The sequence below is a fragment of the Budorcas taxicolor genome, chromosome 19 (genome assembly GCF_023091745.1).
Source record: "Budorcas taxicolor isolate Tak-1 chromosome 19, Takin1.1, whole genome shotgun sequence".
In the NCBI taxonomy this organism is placed as follows: Eukaryota; Metazoa; Chordata; class Mammalia; order Artiodactyla; family Bovidae; genus Budorcas; species Budorcas taxicolor.
In genome coordinates, this window is record NC_068928.1 from 33,389,228 (window position 1) to 33,411,659 (window position 22,432).

A 22,432-nucleotide genomic window follows, 5' to 3' on the forward strand; every position below is an offset into this window, starting at 1 on the left:
AAATAAGCAGGGTGACAATATACAGCCTTGATGTACTCCTTTTCCTATTTGGAACCAGTCTGTTGTTCCATGTCCGGTTCTAACTGCTGCTTCCTGACCTGCATACAGATTTCTCAAGAGGAAGGTCAGGTGGTCTGGTATTCCCATCTCTTTCAGAATTTTCCACAGTTTATTGTGATCCACAGTCAAAGGCTTTGGTATAGTCAATAAAGCAGAAATAGATGTTTTTCTAGAACTCTCTTGCTTTTGCGATGATCCAGCAGATGTTGGCAATTTGATCTCTGGTTCCTCTGCCTTTTCTAAAACCAGCTTGAACATCAGGAAGTTCACGGTTCACGTATTGCTGAAGCCTGGCTTGGAGAATTTTGAGCATTACTTTATTAGCGTGTGAGATGAGTGCAATTGTGCGGTAGTTTGAGCATTCTTTGGCATTGCCTTTCTTTGGGATTGGAATGAAAACTGACCTTTTCCAGTCCTGTGGCCACTGTTGAGTTTTCCAAATTTGCTGGCATATTGAGTGCAGCACTTTCACAGCATCATCTTTCAGGATTTGAAACAGCTCAACTGGAATTCCATCACCTCCACTAGCTTTGTTCGTAGTGATGCTTTCTAAGGCCCACTTGACTTCACATTCCAGGATGTCTGGCTCGAGGTGAGTGATCACACCATCATGATTATCTTGGTCATGAAGATCTTTTTTGTACAGTTCTTTTGTGTTTTCTTGCCACCTCTTCTTAATATCTTCTGCTTCTATTAGGTCCATACCATTTCTGTCCTTTATGGAACCCATCTTTGCATGAAGTATTCCCTTGGTATCTCTAATTTTCTTGAAGAGATCTCTAGTCTTCCCCATTCTGTTCTTTTCCTCTATTTCTTTGCATTGATTGCTGAAGAAGGCTTTCTTCTCTCTTCTTGCTATTCTTTGGAACTCTGCATTCAGATGCTTGTATCTTTCCTTTTCTCCTTTGCTTTTCGCTTCTCTTCTTTTCACAGCTATTTGTAAGGCCTTCCCAGAGAGCCATTTTGCTTTTTTGCATTTTTTTCCCATGAAGCAGAAGATATTAAGAAGAGGTGGCAAGCATACCCAGAAAAACTGTACAAAAAGATCTTCATGACCAAGATAATCACAATGGTGTGATCACTCACCTCGAGCCAGACATCCTGGAATGTGAAGTCAAGTGGGCCTTAGAAAGCATCACTACGAACAAAGCTAGTGGAGGTGATGGAATTCCAGTTGAGCTGTTTCAAATCCTGAAAGATGATGCTGTAAAAGTGCTGCACTCAATATGCCAGCAAATTCGGAAAACTCAGCAGTGGCCACAGGACTGGAAAAGGTCAAACTTGCTAACTCTTGCAGTGAAAATACATAAGAGGAAAAAAATCATAAGCAGGACGGCGGTTTCCAGCTCTTGCGTCCCCTGAAGACTGGTTCACCTCAGCTCTCATTCGGCGTCTCAGGCCGCCCTGGGCACTTGGGTGCTCACCGTGTTTATTCCCTCCACTTCCTGAACAGCACACTTAGCTTCCTGCCTCCTCTGGCATCCTCCTCTCCATCCTCTTCCTTCCTGTCTCCTCATCCCCTGGCCTCTGGACACTGCGTACCCTCATGGCTGGTCACCTCCATCCAATTTGCTCAGGGCCTCTAACTTGGCCTTTGCAGCCAAGCTGTGGCTTTCAAGTCCTGCCTTCTGACCTCCGGATTCATCTACCCAACTACCGTCTCAATGCCTCCGACTTGGGTTCCTCAGTTTAATGGGAACAAAACCCAATTCTAGGCTTTTTACCATCCGTGTCGCACACAGTCTCCCTCATCTCTGTAAACAGGATGTGTCAGGATGTGCGTGGTCAACGCCACCATCTCTCAGCACTGCTCACCGCTTCCACCGCTGCCACCCGGTCCAGCCCATAGTCACCTCCACCAGTATCTCTGCCACCGCCTCCGATCCAGCCTCCCTTCTTCTGCCCCTGGCTCTTTTCAGTCTGACCTTCACATGACAGAGCGCCCCTTCTAAGACCCAGGTCAAGTCCCCAGACTTACACACTCCTTCTGTCTCTCAGAGGAAATGCCAAGCGCTCACCATGGCCTCCAAGGACCTGAATTCCCTCCCCTTCCCTCCACTGTGGACTTGCCCCCGCCCCCCTCACCAGTCTTGCTGAGGCACCCCCTCGCTGTTCCCCAGCTCAGCCAAGGTGCTCCCACCTCAGGGCTTTGGCACTCACTGTTCCCTCTGACCCAAATGCTTTCCCTCCATTCCAACACTGCACAGACCTCCCACTTCCTAGATCTCTGGCCAAATACCATTTGTGCGCTTAAGAGGGGTTTCTCTCGTCTTATCACATGAAAGAGTAAATCAGACCCTCAGCACACACACTTCCTGGCTTTGTGGACCTTGTAACATTTTCCACTGTTCAGTGGACTTATATACTTGTCTCTCCAGCGAAGTGCCAACATCATGAGAGCAGCGAATGAATGGATGAGTGAGTTTATAGGCTTTGCTAAGTCACTTCAGTCATGTCCGACTCTTTTTCAACCCCATGGACTATAGCTTGCTTAGGCTCCTCTGCCCATGGGATTTCCTACGTAAGAATACTGGAGTGGGGTGCCATTTCCTTCTCCAGGGGATCTTCCCAAGCCAGGGATCAAGCCTACCGCTCTTACGTCTCCTGCATTGGCAGGAGGTTTCTCTACCACTCGAGCCATCTGGGGCTCTCCTCTACTGGTAGCATAAAGTCCCCAGTTCTCCTGCATGGTATCATCTTGTACCCTCCCACCGTGTTACTCCGGCCTCAAAACTACTTTCAAAAGTGCACCATCCCTTGGGACTTACCTGGTGCTCCAGTAGCTGAGACTCCTCGTTCCCAGTGCAGGGGGCCTGGGCTCAGTCCCCAGGGAACTAGATCCCACATGCCGCAACTAGAGATCCCTCATGCTGCAACTAAGACCGGGGCAGCCAAATAAATAAATATTAAAAATAAAATAATAGTACAGCCTTCCTGTACCTCCCAGCAACATGAAGCCAGCTGTGGTACCCTGCACATACCCTTCTGTCTCAGCCCCTATGCTTTCCTATCTGCTCTCTTCACTCTGGTTTTACTCTGCTGTAACCCGGCTACCTGGAAAATGCGGGTTCTCTGCTCTAAATTCGCAGTCAGGCATCACTTACCCTGAGGGCCTGCTCACCCCAGCCAGCATCAAATACTCCCTTTCGGTACTGCTGTCCTTGAAAATGCTTGTGTCTTCCCACAGAACCATGTTACTTAAACTATTCTTTATACACTGTGAACTCCATGAGTGGCAAGGATGCTGTCTTACTCCTTTTTGCATCTATATCTAATAAATACTGAAGTAAATAACATATTTACTTACTCTATAATATGCCACTAATTTCTCAAACAAACAAAATAGTTCTGTTATGGTCACTTAGCTTCTGAAGGATTCTTTGCTCTCCATGGAAATACTATGTCACTGAAATGAAAAGAGTTAACATTATAAAGACATCAAGTCTGCCCAAATAGTTAAAATATATAATTTTATCAAAATTCAAATGAATCATGAACTTGATGTGTTTATTCCAAGACTCAACTGAAGGAATAAAGCATCAGAAAGCCTAAGAAGGTTTGCAAGAGGAAGCATAAAGAGGAGAGATTTGCCTTATTAGAAATAAAAACATGCAGGCTTCTCTGGTAGTCCAGTGATTCAGAGTCCACCCGCCAATGCAGGGGACACAGGTTCAATCCCTGGTCAGGGAATATTCCACATGCCATGGAGCAGTGAGCCCATGCACCACCACTCCTAAAGCCCACTCGCCTAGAGTTTGTGCTCTGCAACAAGAGAAGCCCAAGCATCGCAACAAACAGTGACCCCTGCTCACGGCAACTAGAGAAAGCCTTTGCAGCAACGGAGACCCAGTACAGCCAAAAATAAAGAAATAATTTTTTTTTTAAAAAAGAAAGAAAAATATGCCATAAATTTACATCAGAAAAACAGTGTGGTTACAACAGAATGGAAATTCCCAAAAGAATTAAACAAAAAGTAGCACTTCAAATTAAGTGACAGCCATATCTCCCTCTCTATGCCCCAAATAAATTCCAATTCAATATAAATTTAAGTGTAAAATATGAAACTATAAAAGTTCTGGAAGTAAACATGGGTGAATATTTTATAAAATTAAAGGGGGGGAAAGCATTCTTTATTGTCCGAACTTTCACTGTAAACATTTTCAGATCCATAGAAAAGTTGGGCCAGAACACTACAGCGAACACTAAAGGGAACACTACAGTGAACACCTTCGATATCCATCACCTTGTTTACAAACTAGAAATGTTTTACCACATTTGCCTCTATCTTGATCCCTCTCCATTGTCTTCTTCATTGACTCACTTGAAGTGTATTGCAGACAACATGACATCGTTACATTTCCCCTCCAACTAGTTCCAGCACAATCTCCTGAACTCTCCTACCATACCACGATCAAACCTACGAAAAATAGTACTTTCAAAATCGTGTATAGTATACAGTCCATGGGTTTCCCTGGTGGCTCAGTGGTAAAGAATCCGCCTGCCAACTCTATTTGGTTTATTTGGTTTGATCCCAAATAAACAACACAGTCCATATTAAAATTTCCTGAATTGTCTCCAAAAAAACCCCCTGGAATTATGTATTTTCTACTTTATCTCTATTTGAAATGGTTATTTAAGGAAGACCAGGGTTGGGGGTGGGGAAGGCTTTTAGGAATCTTCATTGAATATAAGGACCCCTTCTGTTTGTAACAGCAAAAAGTTGGGAAAAACCTTCAGTGTTTAACATGGAAAGAGAAAAGTTGCTCAGTCTGGTCTTCCTGACCCAGAGATCAGAACCCGGGTCTCCTCCATTGCGGGCAGATTCTTTACCATCTGAGACACCAAGGAAGTCCTACACTGGGGCTAATAAATGATGGTTAAATAAATGATGACACAACCATACAATGGTGCCTATGCAGCCCCTAAGCAATGTGTCAGACATGCAACCCTAGAAAGCAGAATGGTACATATATCAAGGACATAAATCTTATTTTTTGTTTATAAACAAACAAAAAAACATCTGGACACAAACACACAGATGGAAAGTTATACATCATGAAGAATGAGTGGCTCTCTTTAAATGCAGTGGGTGAGATTCTATGTCCTTTATGTTCTTTATTATTATTATTATTTTTGCTTCTCCATACGTTTTTTATTTGGCTGTAGTGCACATTGTACTGCTTTTGCTTTTGTAATTTAAAAAATTCACTTTGAAAAAAAATCACATATATTCTCTAAATAATGTCAGCTAAAATTGTGTATATTACCAGAAGATTCTTTAGTTTCTAGGAGGATCCATTAAATATTAACCCAGTACATGTAAAATTGTTGAACATTTATCCCTTCCTTCTCCATGATGCCATTAAGGACTGAGCTTACTCTGAAGGTGGTGCCAGAAGACAGGCTGAAATTCTTACTAAACAACAAAGAGCCCACCGTTTTTTAATAACATGAGCTACTTTAATTTTAAATATTTATTATTAAAAATTCTAACATATACAAAAAATAGAAAGCAATGTTATAATGATCCTCTATCAACCCAGTTTCAACACATCAATTCACAGTCAACCTTGTTTCAAATACCATCATCCATTTTCCCCCCTATTCCCAAGTAATGTGAAGCAATCCCAGACATCCTATTTCACTGGCAAATGTTTCAATTTGTGTTCCAAAGATAAGGATGCTTTAGAAAAACAAAATAAAACTACAGTTCCATTATCCCAACTGAAAAAAAAAACTGACAATAATCTCTTAGCAAATACCTAATCAAACTTCAAACTTCTGCTTGTACCAAGATTTTAAAAAATCTTGATCCATACCACAACACATGCATTAGAATGGCGAAAATTCCAAACACCAACAACAGCAAATGCTGGCAATGATAAAGAGCAAAAGAACTCTCATTCATTGTTTGTGAGGATGCAAAATGGTGCAGCCCCTTGGGAAGACAACCTGGCAGTTTGTTACAAAAGTAAACAAATCCACACCACATAACATCCATCACGCTCCTTGATATTTATCCAAATGCAAGGTGGTGAATAGACAAATGGATACACAAACTGTGGTACATACATATTATTATTCAGAGTTAAAAAGAAACAAGTCTTCAAACCATAGGAGGAACCTTAAACGTAGATTGCAAAGTCTAAGAAGACAGTCTGAAAAGGTTACATCCTGTATGATTCCAATCATATGACATTCTGTGTGCATGCTGACTCTCTGTGTCATGTCAGACTCTTTTAGATCCCATAGACTGTAGCCCACCAGGTTCCTCAGTCCACGGGAGTCTCCAGGTGAGGATACTGGCATGGGTTGCCATACCCATCTACAGGATCAAACCGAAGTCTCCTGCATCTCCTGCATTGGCAGGCGTATTCTTTGCCACTGAGTCACCTGGGAAACCCCAAATGACATTCTGGAGAAGGCAAAACTATGAAGACAGTAAAAAGATCAGTGGTTGCTGATGTTTGAAAGAAGAAAGGTGAGGAAGACTAGGTAGATCACAGGGTATCACGGCTCACTTATTACTATAACTTGACTTCACCCCACTTCAAACTTCCCCTCAATGGTTTCTGGAAGTCCCAGGAGTGAGGGCCTAAGGGGCTTTACTCAGTCAGTACTATCCAATACATGTTTTGTACATGACACTCCAAGTTTTCCACTTTCTAAAGGAAAAGGGGACTCTCAGGTTTCCTAATAAGTCAAAGGCCAACAAGGTCCATACAAAGAGAAACGAAGAGAAACTTAAACACGGGGAGAGTCGAAGAGGGTGACAAATGAAGTGTAGTAATTGAATCAGGCAAACAGCACATGTGTTGGTCTGAAGAATGCTCCAAAAGGCAGCACGTGAAGTTGAGGGTGGATCTATAGGGACAGAAAGCAGTTGCCTGCAGCTGGAGTGAAACAGGAATTGACTGGAAACGACGCGAGCATCTTTCCGGTGTGACAGGAACGTTCTAAAGCCCAGTCATGGTGGATGGCTGTAACTCGGAAAATTGCGTAAAATCATCAGCCTGCACATCTTAAATGGGTGAATTTGAGAATATGTAAATTACACTTCCATAAAGCTGGGTTTTTAAGTCAAGGGAGATAAATAGATGAGCCTTCAGGGCTCTATGAATTATTTCTGAACTGAAAAGAGCCCCGTCCTCACTGTGAGTCAATTAGCATGACTAAAGTCCAGGGGTACCTCACTACCAAGAATCAAGGCTAGAAAGATACACGCTTTGAAGAAGATGATATAAAAGGGAAGAGAGAGGCCTCACCCCCGAGCAGGATGGCCTTCTTCCTGAGTGTGCTGCCAGCAGGTCTGACACATGGTCCCGGGAGCAGAAGAGAATGAGGAGGAAGGACAGAGCAGCAGCACCGGGCAGGACTCAGGAGGGCTGGACAGAAGGACACAAGCAGCATGTCCTCAAAAGGGAAAAAAGCACAGCCCACCGAGGGATCCAGAAAGGCTTCCTGGAGGAGGTGATGCTTACGAGCTGGTCTGTTCCTGGTGATCAGAACTGCTGTCAACATCCAGTGTGGCAGGAGGAGGGCAGCAGAGAGGGTATGGGTTCCAGGCATGGATGAGCGTCCTGGAGGAGCAGGCCCAGAGGCAGGGCCAGGTCTGGCTCATCAGGACAAACAAAGGCCTGATTGTGGCAAAGTCCCGAGTGTGTTTGGAGAACCAGCCCTGCTGTAGCCCAGGACTGGAGTCAAGGCAAGAAAAGGACTGGGACGTGGCTACAGCGGGACTGCACTGAGTCCAGGCAGGAGCTCTGCCCCAGTCCCTTATGCAGCTGAGGCGGAGATCTTGTCTGAGGTGTCTGAGCATGGGGCTGGGCCAGCCAAAGCTGCAGCTCAGGACAAGGGCCCTGCTGCTGCAAAACATGCCCTCCCATCCACCCTCCTCCAGCACTGACCCACAGCCAACCTGCCAAGATCACTGAGGCGCCCAACTGAACAGGGCGCACTGACCAGTGTCCTGGGTACTGGCAGCTGGCAGGCTCCTCCCAGAACAAGCATGCACTTCGGCCCCTCTACCTAGGCCGTCCGAATACTGAGAGTAGGTGGATTGTTTCAACCCTGTTCATGCTAGTCATACCAATGATCTTATTTACATTACTTAATTATTCTGTAAACCAATGAAACAGGAGTGCAAAAAGAGAGAGAGACATTGCTTCCTCAAAACCCACTCTGAATGGTCTGAAAAGACTGGATGAAAGCGACCTGTTAAGACAGGAGGTATTGTTCAGTCACTCAGTCATGTCCAACTCTTTGCAATCCCATGGACTGCAGCATGTCAGGCTTCTCTGTCTTTCGCCACCTCCCAGCGTTTCCTCAAATTCATGTCCATTGAGTTGATGATGTCATCCAACCATTTCATCCTCTGTTGCCCTCTTCTCCTCCTGCCCTCAATCTTTCCCAGTATCAGGGTCTTTTCCAATGAGTCAGCTCTTTGCATCAGGTGGCCAAAATATTGGAGCTTCAGCTTCAGCATCCGTCCTTCCAATGAATATTCAGGGTTGATTTCCTTTAGGATTGACTGGTTTGATCTCCCTGCAGTCCAAGGGACTCTCAAGAGTCTTCTCCAGCACCACAATTTCAAAGCATCAATTCTTCGGCACTCAGCCTTCTTTATGGTCCAACTCTCACATCTGTATATGACTACTGGAAAAACCATAGCTTTGACTATACTGACCTTTGTTGGCAAAATGATGTCTCTGCTTTTTAATGCACTGCCTAAAAAGGTTTGTTGTAGCTTTCTTTTCAAAGGAGCAAGTGTCTTTAATTTCATGGCAGTAGTCGCCATCCACAGTGATACTGGAGCCCAAGAAACCTCAATTTTAAAAAATGTTCAAAATCGCTATAAATAATGAGGGACCCCTTTGCAGCCCAACCCAAATCAAGAAGTCTCTGTGCTTTTCAGGTGAGAGATGCCAGGCCAGGTTGGGTCAGGGGAACCCAGAGGAAATGAAAAGTGGGCAAATGTGGTGACAAAGACAGTCACACACTCAAGAAAGGAGGCTGACAGAAAACAGGACAGCTGATCTGGGTGACTGCAGTCGGAGGAGTCAGACGCTAGAGGAAGCTGGAAGCTTGTGCAGTAAGAGGTGAGCACCATTCAGAAAAATCCCTCGAGAACGAGAACACAGCAGAAGACCCAGAAGAGCTGGGGCTTTCTGTGTGTTGCTCATGGCTGCCTCCCTGGCACCTGGAAAGATGCCTGGGACTCAGTAGACACAAATACCTGGTGAAGGAACGAACGGATACAGTGTCGGCTGTTGGGGTAGCGTTTCCAGAAGGCAGGTTCACTTTGGGGTGGAAACGCAGGTTTGGCCTGAGGGCCTGGAATAGTGTCTCCCACGTGGGAGGGGACAAGAGAGGATATGCAGAAGGAGGTCTTTGAGCTTAACAGCAACCTCCTGAAGTCAGGAAGGAGGTCTGTAAGGATCTGATTCAATCACCCTCCAACATCCCCATCAAGGAGTTAGCGTGGAATGAAACCTTCACTCCAATAACCAGGAGTTCTTCATTTCCTAGGGCTGAGCGCTTCCGATGTGCTGTGGCTGCTGGAACATTCTTTCATGAGTGTGTGTGCTAAGTCACTTCAGTCATGTCCTCTCTGTGACCCCATGGCCTGCAGCCCACCAGGTTCCTCTATCCATGGGATTCTCCAGGCAAGAATACTGGAGTGGGTTGCCATGCCTTCCTCCAGGGGAATCTTCCTGACCCAGGGATTGAACCTGTGTCTCTTACATCTACCTGCATTGGCAGGCAGGTTCTTTACCACTAGTGCCACCTGGGAAGCCCATTCTTTCATATATTCAGTCAAAACCTGACCCGAATTTTACTGCTTCGAACCAAAAAGGATAACTTTAATTTTGACTGAAAAAGGAATTGTTGACTAAGTGCAAGGGAGAGGTGAGCTCTGGAAGGAAAAAAAAAAAGCACATCCTAATGCAGAGCTGGGAGCTCCTGGGCAAGATGTGCCAGACAGAGCCCACGGCAGGTGGGTTTATCTAATCGCCATAATTCCTGACTCTGAGGTCCTGTCGCGCAGGGTGGTTTTCGAGGAAAAAAGCACATTTCATAAAGACAGCTCCATATTAGGCTCCACTCTTGCTTCCTCACAGAGGCCACTGTACCTCCTTCTCACCACTTCCTGAGATGGGTGTGGTCAACCTCGTCCTACAGGTTGAGGAAACTGGCGAACCTTCTCCAATGGGAAGGGTCTGATCCCCCGGTGAGTAAAGACACCAATGGGAGAAAATTGCGTCACTGTTCGGAAGTTTACCCTGAGTCTCAGCGTGAGAGAAAGTCACCTGTGTGGACACACCCCCCAGAACGCCATACAACAGACTTCCCGCTATGAAGGTGGATGCCTCTGGAAAATCACTAGATTCTATCTGGAAAGTCTTGGCCATTCATAAGAAGGGAACCAACTGAGAAATCCAGATAAATAAGTACCTATGAAACAGTTACTGGAAGAAGTAGGAAATTTTAGAAAATCTCTAATGTATATTCTCATTGAAATTCAAAGAGCTTTTACAGCGGTGAAGCTACAGCAAGAGGTTATGAAGGACAATTTGAGATCAGATAAATCAGACAAAAGATTAAACACACAATAGCTGAAGTAAAAAGAAACAAAGCAAAGCACATTAGATGTAAACTTTAAAAAAAATCAGAGGATGCATGAAAGTAATCAAAAGGATTAAAGAAAATATTAATACGTGATGGGGAAGATATACTCAGGAGACAGAATATACACATATTTGAATTCCCTCAAGGAGACTCCAGGGTAGAGAAAACCAATAATTAAAGTCATAACAGAATGCCTTGAGGGCATTTAATAAATCTACCACCCAATCTAGAAACTCTTAAGCAAAAGAGGAAAGGAAGAACTGAACCTGCAAATCAATATCTCAAGCCAACTTTCTGCATCTGCTTTAATGGGGAAAGATCAAAAGTAATCACAGTAAAATGAGAACAAGCACATCACTAGCATTTAACACAACCCGAGTGTCACACACATGACACAGCAGGAATGAGAAAGAAAAGACACAGCCACAGGGATGAAGGAGACAAAGGGCTTTGTTATCTGCAGCTGATAGAATCGTCCACTTGGAGATCATGGGAGAATCAACTGAAAACCATCAGTACCAGTGAGGGAAGGAGTCAGTTACAAATTAGATAGTTTAAAAAATATCTAATTAAAAAAATACAGTGAATGTTCACCTCAGCAACACATTCTAAAATTGTAAGGACACAGAGAAGATTAGTGTGGAGGATGACATGCACGTTCATGAAGTTTTCCACATTAAAAAAGAACAAAAAGCAATCCCACCCACAAAAGTAATAAAAGTATAAACTCAACAACAGAAGAAACTCAACAAACAGAAGAAAACTCAACAAACAGAAGAAAAAGGAGAAGAAATATGTGGACTATAGAGAAAGAGAAAAAGGAAGGCTCAGAGAGGCAGCCACATTTCTGGACAGAAAGACTTTGCAAAAAAGTCAGTATTTCTGGAGGGACAAGTAGGGAGAGTGCCCTCCTCTGAACCACAGGTTCCCAGAGAGGAACCCTGAAAGCCACCAAACCCTGATGACCATGTACCTCTGGGAAGTATAGGGTCATGAAACTGCCAGGTACCCTCAAAGAATCCAAGACTTTATAACAGTAGTACCAAGTTTAAAACCTCCTCACAGTGGCGTCACCCTGGACACTGCAGAAGTTAAAGCTATTCCCTGGTCAGTCAGTGATGGAGGGGTAAAGAAAATGTGGTTTACATACAAGGGAATATTATTCAGCCTTGAAAAGGCTCTCTCCTAGGGCCTGGCCATAGCCTGTGATTGGGTCTCCCTTCCATCCATTAGTCCAGTCTGCACAGCCAGCCAAAATGCTCCTTCTAAAATGAGGTCAAGTCCAGAAGAATGGATAAAGAAAAAGTGGTACACATATACAATAGAATACTACTCAAACATTTAAAAGAATGAAATAATGCCATTTGCAGAGACATGGATGGACTTAGTGTCATACTGAGTGAAATAAGTCAGACAGAGAAGGAGAAATATCATATGACATCCCTTACATGTAGAATCTTAACGCATGATACAAAACAGAAACAGACTCACAGACTTAGAGAACGAACTTATGGTTGCCAGGGTGGGGGGAAGGGATAGTTAGGGAGTCTGGGATTGATATGTACACACTGCTATATTTAAAATGTATAGCACAGGGAACTCTGCTCAATGTTCTGTGGCAGCCTGGATGGGAGGGGAGTTTGGAGGAGAGTAGATACATGTGTATGTACGACTGAGTCCCTTTGCTGCCCATCTGAAACTAACACAACATTGTTAATTGACTAGTAGCAGTGGTATCCAACTCTTTTGCAATCCCATGGACTGTAGCCCACCAGGCTGCTGTGTCCATGGAATTCTCCAGGCAAGAATACTGGAGTGGCTAGCCATTCCCTCCTCCAGCGGATCTTCCCAGTCTAGGGATCAAACCCAGGCCTCCCGCATTGCAGGCAGATTCTTTACTGTCTGAGCCACCAGTATAGCTACCGTTAACTGGCTATACTGCAATATAAAAATAAGTTAAAAATAAAAAGTAAATAAAACGAGGTTGGGTGAGTCACTCCTCCTTCCCTCAGCCCCCAACCCCAGCTGTCTGCCCTGCGCCCCTCCCACTTCGGCTGCAGCCATGTGCCTGCTCTGTTCTCGTCCATGTTTGTTCATGGAGCTCCACGGATGGGGGATCTCTGTCCTGCCCCCTGAGGTTGCTCTGTTGCCTAAAATAGTGTCAGACACACAGTAGACACTCAAAAATGTTTGTTGATCTAATTGCATGAATGTCAAAAGGACCTCTAGTCAGAGCCGGGGCTCCCAGAACATGAGTCAGTGCATGGACGAGGCTGCCATCTAGTGTTGGGGCCCCTTGCAGCTTTGAAAAGGGGGTACCTAAAAGGCTTAGCATCTCTTGGGGCCCTGGGATGTGAAGTTAGGGGGTATCAGGGAGGACAGCCATCTACCACCAGGGGCCACCCCATTCTCTAAGCCCATGCCCATCAGTTAAGACCAGATCTGCATCACAGACACTGGAGGGAGAAAAGCAAGAAGCAGGTGTCTGGGCTGGGCTCTGCCACAGAGATGTTATAATACTGATTCGAAATCAGTTGGGAGGAGCAAGTGTTCAGTGCGGAAATGGGCGGGCATGGAGAAGACAAGGTAACGCTCGTGTGACCTCCCTGAAGTGTTGTGATCTGGGCGAAACACTGCCTTCTCCTGGACGCTGTGGTGAGGTTGAGCGAGGCGAGGCCAAAACCTGGTGCGGGGTGGGGTGGGGGAGGGTACCAGGTAGGGCCGGAACCCCTGCCCCGTCCACACCCCTCCCTGCCTTCCAGTGGTTGCTTTGGGTACTGCGATGGTGACAGGGCCCTGAGGATGCTTGGGCCTGGACATCAGAACCCAGAGACAATCCAGCCCCTTTACCAAGCTCCCCCAGCACCCAGGTTAGACAGCACATTAGCAGCAGTTGCCATCATATGATCAGTACTACCTGAAGAGTGAGCATTTTCTTCTGTCCCAGGTTTGAGGGCTCCTCCCCAAGGACAGATTAATTCCCAGCAAAGGGTACAATACAGGCTGATCACAGGTTTAACTGCTATGAGTTTAAAATCACAACACTGTATAATTGTTTCATGACAGGATCCCTTCCAAAATTAATATACTGGAAAAAAAAAACAGATTATACCATCCCACGCCATTACCGAAAACATGTCCCAAAGCCAAATGTTGAGGGCCATAAAAAGGATTCTGTCCCCTAAGTGTTTACATACAATTTATAATTACATCTTTCCTTTAGGAGGAAATCAATCATGTACTGCTAGTATTTTCCTTCTTTTCTTTACTCTCATTTTTGTCTTTACAGCTGAATCTATAGAGAGTGGTGGAGACTCCAGTGAGCTCCTGATGGGGGTGCCCTTTCTAACAGTGAGTCACCTCCTTTGTCTCAATGGTACTGAGATATTAAAACTCACACTTATTACTAGTGCCAGAGCTCTCATTCCCCTGGTTTTCGTGCACATAAAATAAAGACAAAGTGTGAGCTGATACTCACAGAACCACCTAACACGACTGCACAATGGCAGGGGTGCTGGCACCTGCAGCAGAGACAGACCTGATGATGGGTGACCTGCCGGCCAGTGCTCCTAGTGGCTGGTTTGTCAGCTGATGCATGGGTCTGAATTCACAGGAATGGGGCAGACTGGGGATATGTGACCATGTACAAAAGCGCCAGCTGTACAAAAGCTGATATGAAAACATTAAGGACTACCCACACTTAAAACCCAAAAGCTCCACAGACAAGCGCAATTTTTTAATCGAACTTGATTAAGTCAAAGGATGTAACTTCATTACGATCAAGGTAATCTCATTACATTTATGAATTTGAATGATAACTGTTGGAATACGTTCCAAATAGCCCATCACAGTTTATGAAGCATTCACAGACCTTTGCTATGACATCACTGAGCTGAAGATCTGTATGTATTTCCTCAATGTGAGAATAAGAAAACTAAAGCCCATGGAGTGAGGAAACCAGTAAAACTGGTTTTACGAAGTCTTTCTCTAGAATCCTGAATAAAGGGAACATGTGCTATGATTAAGCAGTTAAATTACTGACAAACAAATGGTTAAGACACACACTAAAAGGCAAGTAGAAGAGGAAGGATTGGACTAAAGCAAAATAAAATTTAGGTTATAGTCCATCTTGTCCAGGCCATGGCTTTTCCAGTAGTCATGTATGGATGTGAGAGTTGGACTATAAAGAAAGCTTAGCACCAAAGAACTGATGCTTTTGAACTGTAGTGTTGGAGAAAACTTTTGACAGTCCCTTGGACTCCATGGAGATCCAACCAGTTCATCCTAAAGGAAATCAGTCCTGAGTGTTCATTGGAAGGACTGATGTTGAGGCTGAAACTCCAATACTTTGGCCACCTGATGCAAAGAACTGACTCATTGGAAAAGACCCTGATGCTGGGAAAGACCAAGGGCAGGAGGAGAAGGAGATGACAGAGGATGAGATGGTTGGATGGCATCATCGACTCAATGGACATGAGTTTGTATAAACTCCTGGAGTTGGTGAGGGACAGGGAGGCCTGGTGTGCTGCAGTCCATGGGGTCGCGAAGAGTCAGACACGACTTAGCAACTGAACTGAACTGATTCTGTTTTTAATTTTTAAAGCAATGTGTGTATGTGTTTTTAACATTTTGAAACAGTATAGATAGATCTAATATGGTAGGTCTCCTTCCCCCACCACCTTCAATACTCTCCTCAAAGTAACATCCTTATACCCTTCCAGGAAAACAGTTATGATTTCAAAAATTAAATTATGTATTTAAAAATCAAAACACATGAGGTCAGACTCTACACACCATCTTATTTTCTCCACTTAGTAATAATCTTTCCCTGTCAGTACATACAAATCTACTGTGTCCATTTTCATGGCTGCACACTATTCTGCTATACCAAAATCTCATTATGCAACCAGCCCTGGACTGATACACACTTGGGTATTTCCAGTGTTTTACTGTTACAATAATGTCACAACCAAACATCTTGTTCATGTATATAGGCATTCTTTTTCAAGTATATCAGTTCAGTTCAGTTCAGTCGCTCAGTCATGTCCGACTCTTTGCGACCCCATGAATCGCAGCACGCCAGGCCTCCCTGTCCATCACCAATTCCCAGAGTTCACCCAAACTCATGTCCCTCGAGTTGGTGATGCCATCCAGACATCTCATCCTCTGTCGTTCCCTTCTCCTCCTGCCCCCAATCCCTCCCAGCATCACAGTCCTTTCCAATTAGTCAACTCTTTGAGTGAGGTGGCCAAAGTACTGGAGTTTCAGCTTTAGCATGAGTCCTTCCAAAGAACACCCAAGACTGATCTCCTTTACGATGGACTGGCTGGATCTCCTTGCAGTCCAAGGGACTCTCAAGAGTCTTCTCCAACACCACAGTTCAAAGCATCAATTCTTCGGCGCTCAGCTTTCTTCACAGTCCAGCATAATGCTAAATGCTAAGTGGTAGAAATCCTTGGTGAAAGATCATACATGTTACAAATGCAGATAGATTTTGCCAGATTGTCCCTGTCATCAGCAGTATGTGGTGTGGCTCCCCTTACCCTTAATGAAATAAAAAAATTATCAATCATTTTGTAGTTCTTTTTTAAAATTTATTTTGGCTGTGCTGCATAGCATGTGGAATCTTATTTCCCTGGCCAGGGGTTGAACCTGTGTCCCCTGCTGTGGAAGCACAAAGTCCTAACTGGACCACCAAGAAAGTTTCTCAATCGTTTTAATTTTTACTAATCTGTTAGGGGAAATCACTAATCGTAATTATTGCTCTGAGTTATATCTTTTTACCTCTAAGTGAGACTTAGTATCTTTTTTCTGTAGTATCTTTTTTCTGTCGGCTGTGCTGGGTCTTCATTGATGCTGTTGTCTTGTTGTGGAGCACAAGGTCTAGGGCTAACGGACTCAGTAGTCATGGTGCACAGGCTTAGTTGCCCTGCAGCATGTGGGATCCTCCAGGACCAGGGACTGAATCTGTGCCCCTATATTGGCAGGCAGATTCTTAACCATTAGACCACCAGGGAAGTCCCAACATCTTTCTAGTGGCTATCTGTATTTCCTTTTTATATGAACTACTCATTTTTCTTCTGTACTATTTTTCTTATTGACTTATACCAACTCATTGTAAATAAGCCCCCTTTGTTATATGTCTTGCAAATAATTTCCCCTTATTTACAAAGCAGTGTTTAATATTTATGCGATTTTTTTCACCAGTTGACTTTTGTGCTTGACTATGACTTCTCTGCTTGTTCTTTCCAAGGCCGAGACCACAAGTTGATTCTCTGATGTTTTCTCTGCACGTTCATGGTTTCACTTTTTAAGGTTTAAATTTTAATCCACTTTGAATTTATTCTGATGAAAGGCATGAGATAGGGATCCAGCTTTATTTTTTCCTAAAGACTCAATTAGTCGTTACTTGTGAGTGAATTATCCATCTTGATAGAAAATACTACTGTAATCCTACACGGAATCCTCCAATCCTGTGGACTGTCTGCTCCACTGAATAGTCCTCCCCGATCGCTGATGTTTCAGAAACTTCCTGGTTATCTGAGAGTATTTATTCTTCTAGATTAGGGTTTATCAACAGCACACTACTGACATTTCTGGCAGGACCCTTCCTTTCTGTGAGGGGCTATCCTGTGCCTTGCAGGAAGTTCAGCAGCACCGCTGACCTCTGCCCACTAGATGGCACTATCACCCCCAGTGATGCCAACCAAACCTCTCTGCAGACGGCCAGTGGTTCCCTGGGTTGGGGTAAAGGGCAAAATCGCCTGAGGTTGAGAACTGCTGTTTCATATAAATTGGTATCATTTTATCAGTGTTTCTGCTCTCAAATTACCACTGATACTATTACTGAGATGAAGACAAATTCATAGGATACTTCAGACATTTGTTTTATTTAACATATCTACTAAATTTAATCTTTGTTATATTTAGTCTTATTCAAGAACCAGGTATATACCCTTCTACTTATGCATACCTTCATTTATGTCCTTTAAAAAGTTTTAAGATTTTTAAAAAATATACGCCCTTGTCATATTGTTTGTGTGCATGCATGCTCAGTTGTGTCCAACTCTTTGCAACCCCATGGACTGTGGCTCTTCTGTCCACAGAATTCTCAAGGCAATAATACTAGAGTGGGCTGCCATTCCCTTCTCCAGGGGATCTTCCCTACCCAGGGATCAAACCCGCATCTCCTGCACTGGAGGTGGATTCTTTACCCACTGCACTACCTGGGAAGTGCCAATATTAAGCTTATTTACCTTTTTCATTCCTTTATAAATGGGATTATTTCTTATGTTATTATCTTTCCTAACTAGTTATTGATGAGAAAGCTATTGGTATTTCACATTGTATAATCAGCCACACACTGAACTCTTATCATATCTAACACATTTTTAGGACATGATAAGGTTTTTCTAATGATACAACTTTCAGGAAATTCTAAGCATACAATGTTATTGTCTGCATAAAATCACCATTATATTCTAACATGAACACCCTCCTATGGCTCTCATGTCTCACTGCCTAGCTTAATACTTGAAGAAAAAATTGGTGATGGTCAACCTTAAGTCATTCTTGATTTTAATGGAAATACTTCTAAGATTTCACCATACAGCATAATGCTAGTTTCGGCTGGAGATACATACATTTCATATCACTAAAGAAGTACCCATACACTTGTAGTCTACCAAGAGTTTTGTTTTTGTTTTTTAATCAGAAAGAAGTGAAAGTGAAATCAAAGAGTGCTCTCTTTGTCCAAGGAATGTTCCATCTCTATCAGGATGACCTCATGGTTTTTCTTATTTAGCCTATCAATATTGTTTGATGGATTATATTCCTGAATTTCCTGGTAAGCCAATCTTGGATGCCATAAATCCACTTGGTTTTGATATGCACTACTGCTGTTAATTTGTTGAATTTTACTTGCTAAAATTTTCACCTCACGTTTTTACATCAATATTTTGAGAGTGAGGTCAGTTGGTTAGTTTTTTAGTGGTTCTTTGTTAACTTGTAAAAACAGTCTTAGGCTGGCTTGATAAAAAATATATTGTACTTTCATATGCTGTATTTTAAAAACAAAATGTGTGAGGGCTTCCCTGGTGGTTCAGTGGTAAAGAATCCACATGCCAATGCTGGAGACACAGCTTCCAGTCCTGGTATGGGAGGATCCCACATGCCACGGAGCAACTAAGCCCGGGAGCCACAACTACTGACCCTGCACTCTAGAGCCCGGGAGCCGCAACTGCTGCCCCTGCTCTCTAGAGCTCGAGAGCCACAACTGCTGAAGCCCATGCTAGAGCCTGTGCTCTGCAACAAGGGAAGCCACTGCAGCGAGAAGCCTGAGCACAGCAACTAGAGTCGCCCTTGCTCACCGCAAGTGGGATAAAGCCCGAGCATCAATAAATAGAATTATTTAGAAAAACCAAATGTGTGTATATTAAGTATGAAACCAGTCTTTCGAAAAGTAAAATGGTCGTAGAGAAACATGAGGCCATTCCCACATCATAAAAAAAGTCACATATATTCTTTACAGATGCAACTTTTTGAAAACTGAGTAAATTAAAATATACTTTGGAAAGCTAATCTGTGATATTTTACGTAAAAGTAAAAAAGTCATAAGCAGGCTACCATTAAACCCCTATCATAAAGGAACATTTCAGCTGTTCCCATCTTGGATGACTGAGCAATACATTACTATTATTTATGGGCCTGCATTGTGAGTTGGACCACGGAAAGCTCAGTTTTCTTATCTACATGCTGCAAAAGAAAATGAAATATATTCTTTGATGTTTTAAGTTTCCAATGCTCTGAATAATGGATTTTAAAAAAACCTTTTCTGTTTCTCAAGAAACTGCTAACACAGAGAATGCCCACGGCTTTCAGCGGCCACCGGCGTCTGAGCGACTGTAAGCAGCCTTCAGATCTTCCTGGTCTCCACAGGACCCAGGACGCAGGCTGGGCAGCTCCGCCAGGGACCTGCGGGCCCACGCACTCGTCTACGCCGCCGCACCAAGACCCCAAGACAGCCCCACGGCCTGTACCACTCTGCCTGAATCTCCATGAAGGCCACACGTGCAAAGTGACGGACAAGCAGAGGGGCGGAGGGACACACAGGGCTCCCCACCGCCTCCCTGTCCCCTTGTGTCTGTCTCCCCGAGACATAGGAAACCCCCCCCCCCCCCCCATTGTGGAATGTTGTCTCCTAAAAGCTCCTGACTCAAAGTGGTCCTGACAGACCTGAGCCCTGAGATGATTTCAAATGGACAAGGGCCTCCAGGGCTCCTCCGCCCTGGGCTCCCCCGCCCTGGGCTCCCCCCACGTGCCGCGCCCCTCCCCGGACCCCGCCCACCTACCCCCACCTCCCTGAGACCCTCCCACCTGCCCGCCCCCACCGCCTGAGTCTCTCCTTGTCCCCACTCCCGCCTACCTGAGGGGCCCCTCAGGCGGCTCTCGGTGAGTTCGGAGATGGCCCCGGACGTGGACGTCTTTTTCAGCCGAGCTGCTGCCCCGGAAGCAGCGGCCGCCCCGGGCTTGTTGAGGGTGTCCTCGCTGCTGGCCCGCTTGAGCTAAGAGAGGTAGGGAAGAGAGGGTGAAGAGATGCGTTTTCCGGAAGGAGCACCATAAACCGGCAAAGCACGGAGCAGGCCCCATCTGCCCATCCCGCTCCTCGGGCAGTGGCGGGCCGGAGGAACAGCGCAAGAGTGGACAAACCCGATGCCCTCGGTTCTGGCGTGGTCATCCAGCACTGCTTCAGAGATCCGTGTAAGGTCGTGGGGAGTCACCACCCATCAGTCACATTCAAATAATTAAGTTTTTAAAATATGATGTGTATTTTTATGTATTTATTTGGCTGAGACAACCCCACCCCCTCAAACCACCAGGGATGGAACCCATGCCCTGTGCATTGGAAGCAGGGAGTCAACCACTGGACCACCAGGATGGTCCCAATGTATTATTGTATTTTTCTTAAAAGACTGGGAACCAATAAAAAAAGAACTATATGGCACACAGAAATCAGGATAGAGCAACACACAAGAAATTCAAAGACAATAGAAAGTAGCACAAAAATCTCTGGAGGTTCTTCCCTTCTCAGAGGGAAGAGATACAAACAGGTGAACATCCACAGATGCCCACCCCAAGCGCTGGCAGGTGACCCCATACATACTGTGTTCAGATAGGGGAGAGGGACTGCTGTGGGGCCAGAAGAATGGTTAGGGATGGCAGAAAGACAGCAGGGCCCCTGCTCCTTGTCTGCCTTCTTCCCCGGCATGGAAGGCAGAGAACAAACATTTGCTGAAAGTTATTGAAGTATGTGTGGGGGTGGGGGGGGGTGGCCCTAAATGAGCTCACACTGTAGCCCAGGTAAACCATACCTGAGCTGAAGGAGAAAAACCACAAATAAGTTCTCCCAACCACAGAGAGTCGTGGTTAAAGATGGCTATGGAGGGGATCCTTCTAGAAGATGAGGCAGGCAGGTGTCCGGAGCCTCCGCAAACACACACGACACTGAGAAACGGCATGAAAATTCCCTCGAATCAACGGAGACCTGGAGCAGGAAGCCCAGGCCACCACATTGGTCAGGGGCTCCATCCTGCTCTAGGGCCATTTCCTGAAGGTTAAGGAGCCCAGAGAAGGAGAACGGGGAGCGGGTGGAACAGAGAGCCTAGGGGCCCTCCCCTCTCACCACAGCCCCCAGAGCTGCTCCCACCATCCTGGACACTGTGCTCCGAAGGCCTACTGCCAGGGTGGAGCTGGGCATCCACCCTCAGCACATGCAATGTGCCGAATCCACGGGCCAGGGTGCACACGGGCCACAGCGGAGTGGGCGGCCTGTTCTCAGGGTCAACAACCAGCAAAGGGGCTAGTTCCTGTGCGGTGACTCAGAATACGTCATGAACAGTGAGGAAAACAAAAACGGGAGGTGTGGGCGTCCTCACAGAGCAGGTGCCCTGGACCAGGCCTGGAGGACCAAGTGGATGGGGATGTCCCTGAGGCTACAAGTGTACACTAAGAGCTGGGGGCAGGGAGCAGGGTGGGGAAGGAAGGGGGAGCACATGGGGCCAGGGCAGGACCCTCCCAGCTCCCCGGAGAAATACGGATGAGGAGAAGCAGTGACAAGGATTTGGACGTGATAAGCAGACAACAGGGAAACCCATGTGTTCCAGCCAGGCGAGCCATCCAGTTCAGTCTGCTGGAGAGACCCCTCTGTGAGCAGAAGTGAAGGAGGGATCGGGCAGGTTGGGGAGGGGAGAGAGGAGGCAGCTGGAAGGGCAGGTGGGATAGGGGGAATAGAGAGAGCACCTGGGGAGGCGGAAGGAAGGCAAAGTCAAGTTCTTGCTGTGAAGACTGGGTGGTAAGCCTGTTTGGAGGGTCAGAGGAAGAATTAAGGGAACAGACAGGAGCTGATGACATGCAGCAGCCTGGGTCCTTCTAGGTCCTTGACTCACATGCTACTTCTGATTCAAAGCACAACTTGACTACACTGGATTTGACAAAGCGCATTAACTAACTCACTAGAGGCTACATGGGTGAGGCAGGACTGGGAGGCAGGCCCGGGACTGCGTTTCCAAGGCCTGTATGATTTCCACTGGGCTGGAGGCCAAGAGGAGCCAGGAGACGCCGGGGACACCACCGGGGCTTGTGGACAGGGCTGAAGGAAAGCCATGTCACGTGGGAGGCACAGGGTGGCAGCTTAGGGCACCAGCTCCAAGTCCAGACTTGGAATCCTGGGTTGGAATCTTGGCTC

General features: G+C 45.4%; 1 protein-coding gene across 1 annotated transcript in view; it reads right to left on the minus strand.

The window, feature by feature from the left end:
* The window catches only part of SPECC1 (sperm antigen with calponin homology and coiled-coil domains 1), a 147,704-nt gene that overhangs the window by 120,276 nt on the left and 4,996 nt on the right, over window positions 1–22,432 (minus strand). The window contains exon 2 of the mRNA XM_052658497.1: window positions 20,114–20,252. Coding sequence (XP_052514457.1) covers window positions 20,114–20,252 — 139 coding nt within the window. The remainder of the gene's footprint in view (window positions 1–20,113; window positions 20,253–22,432) is intronic.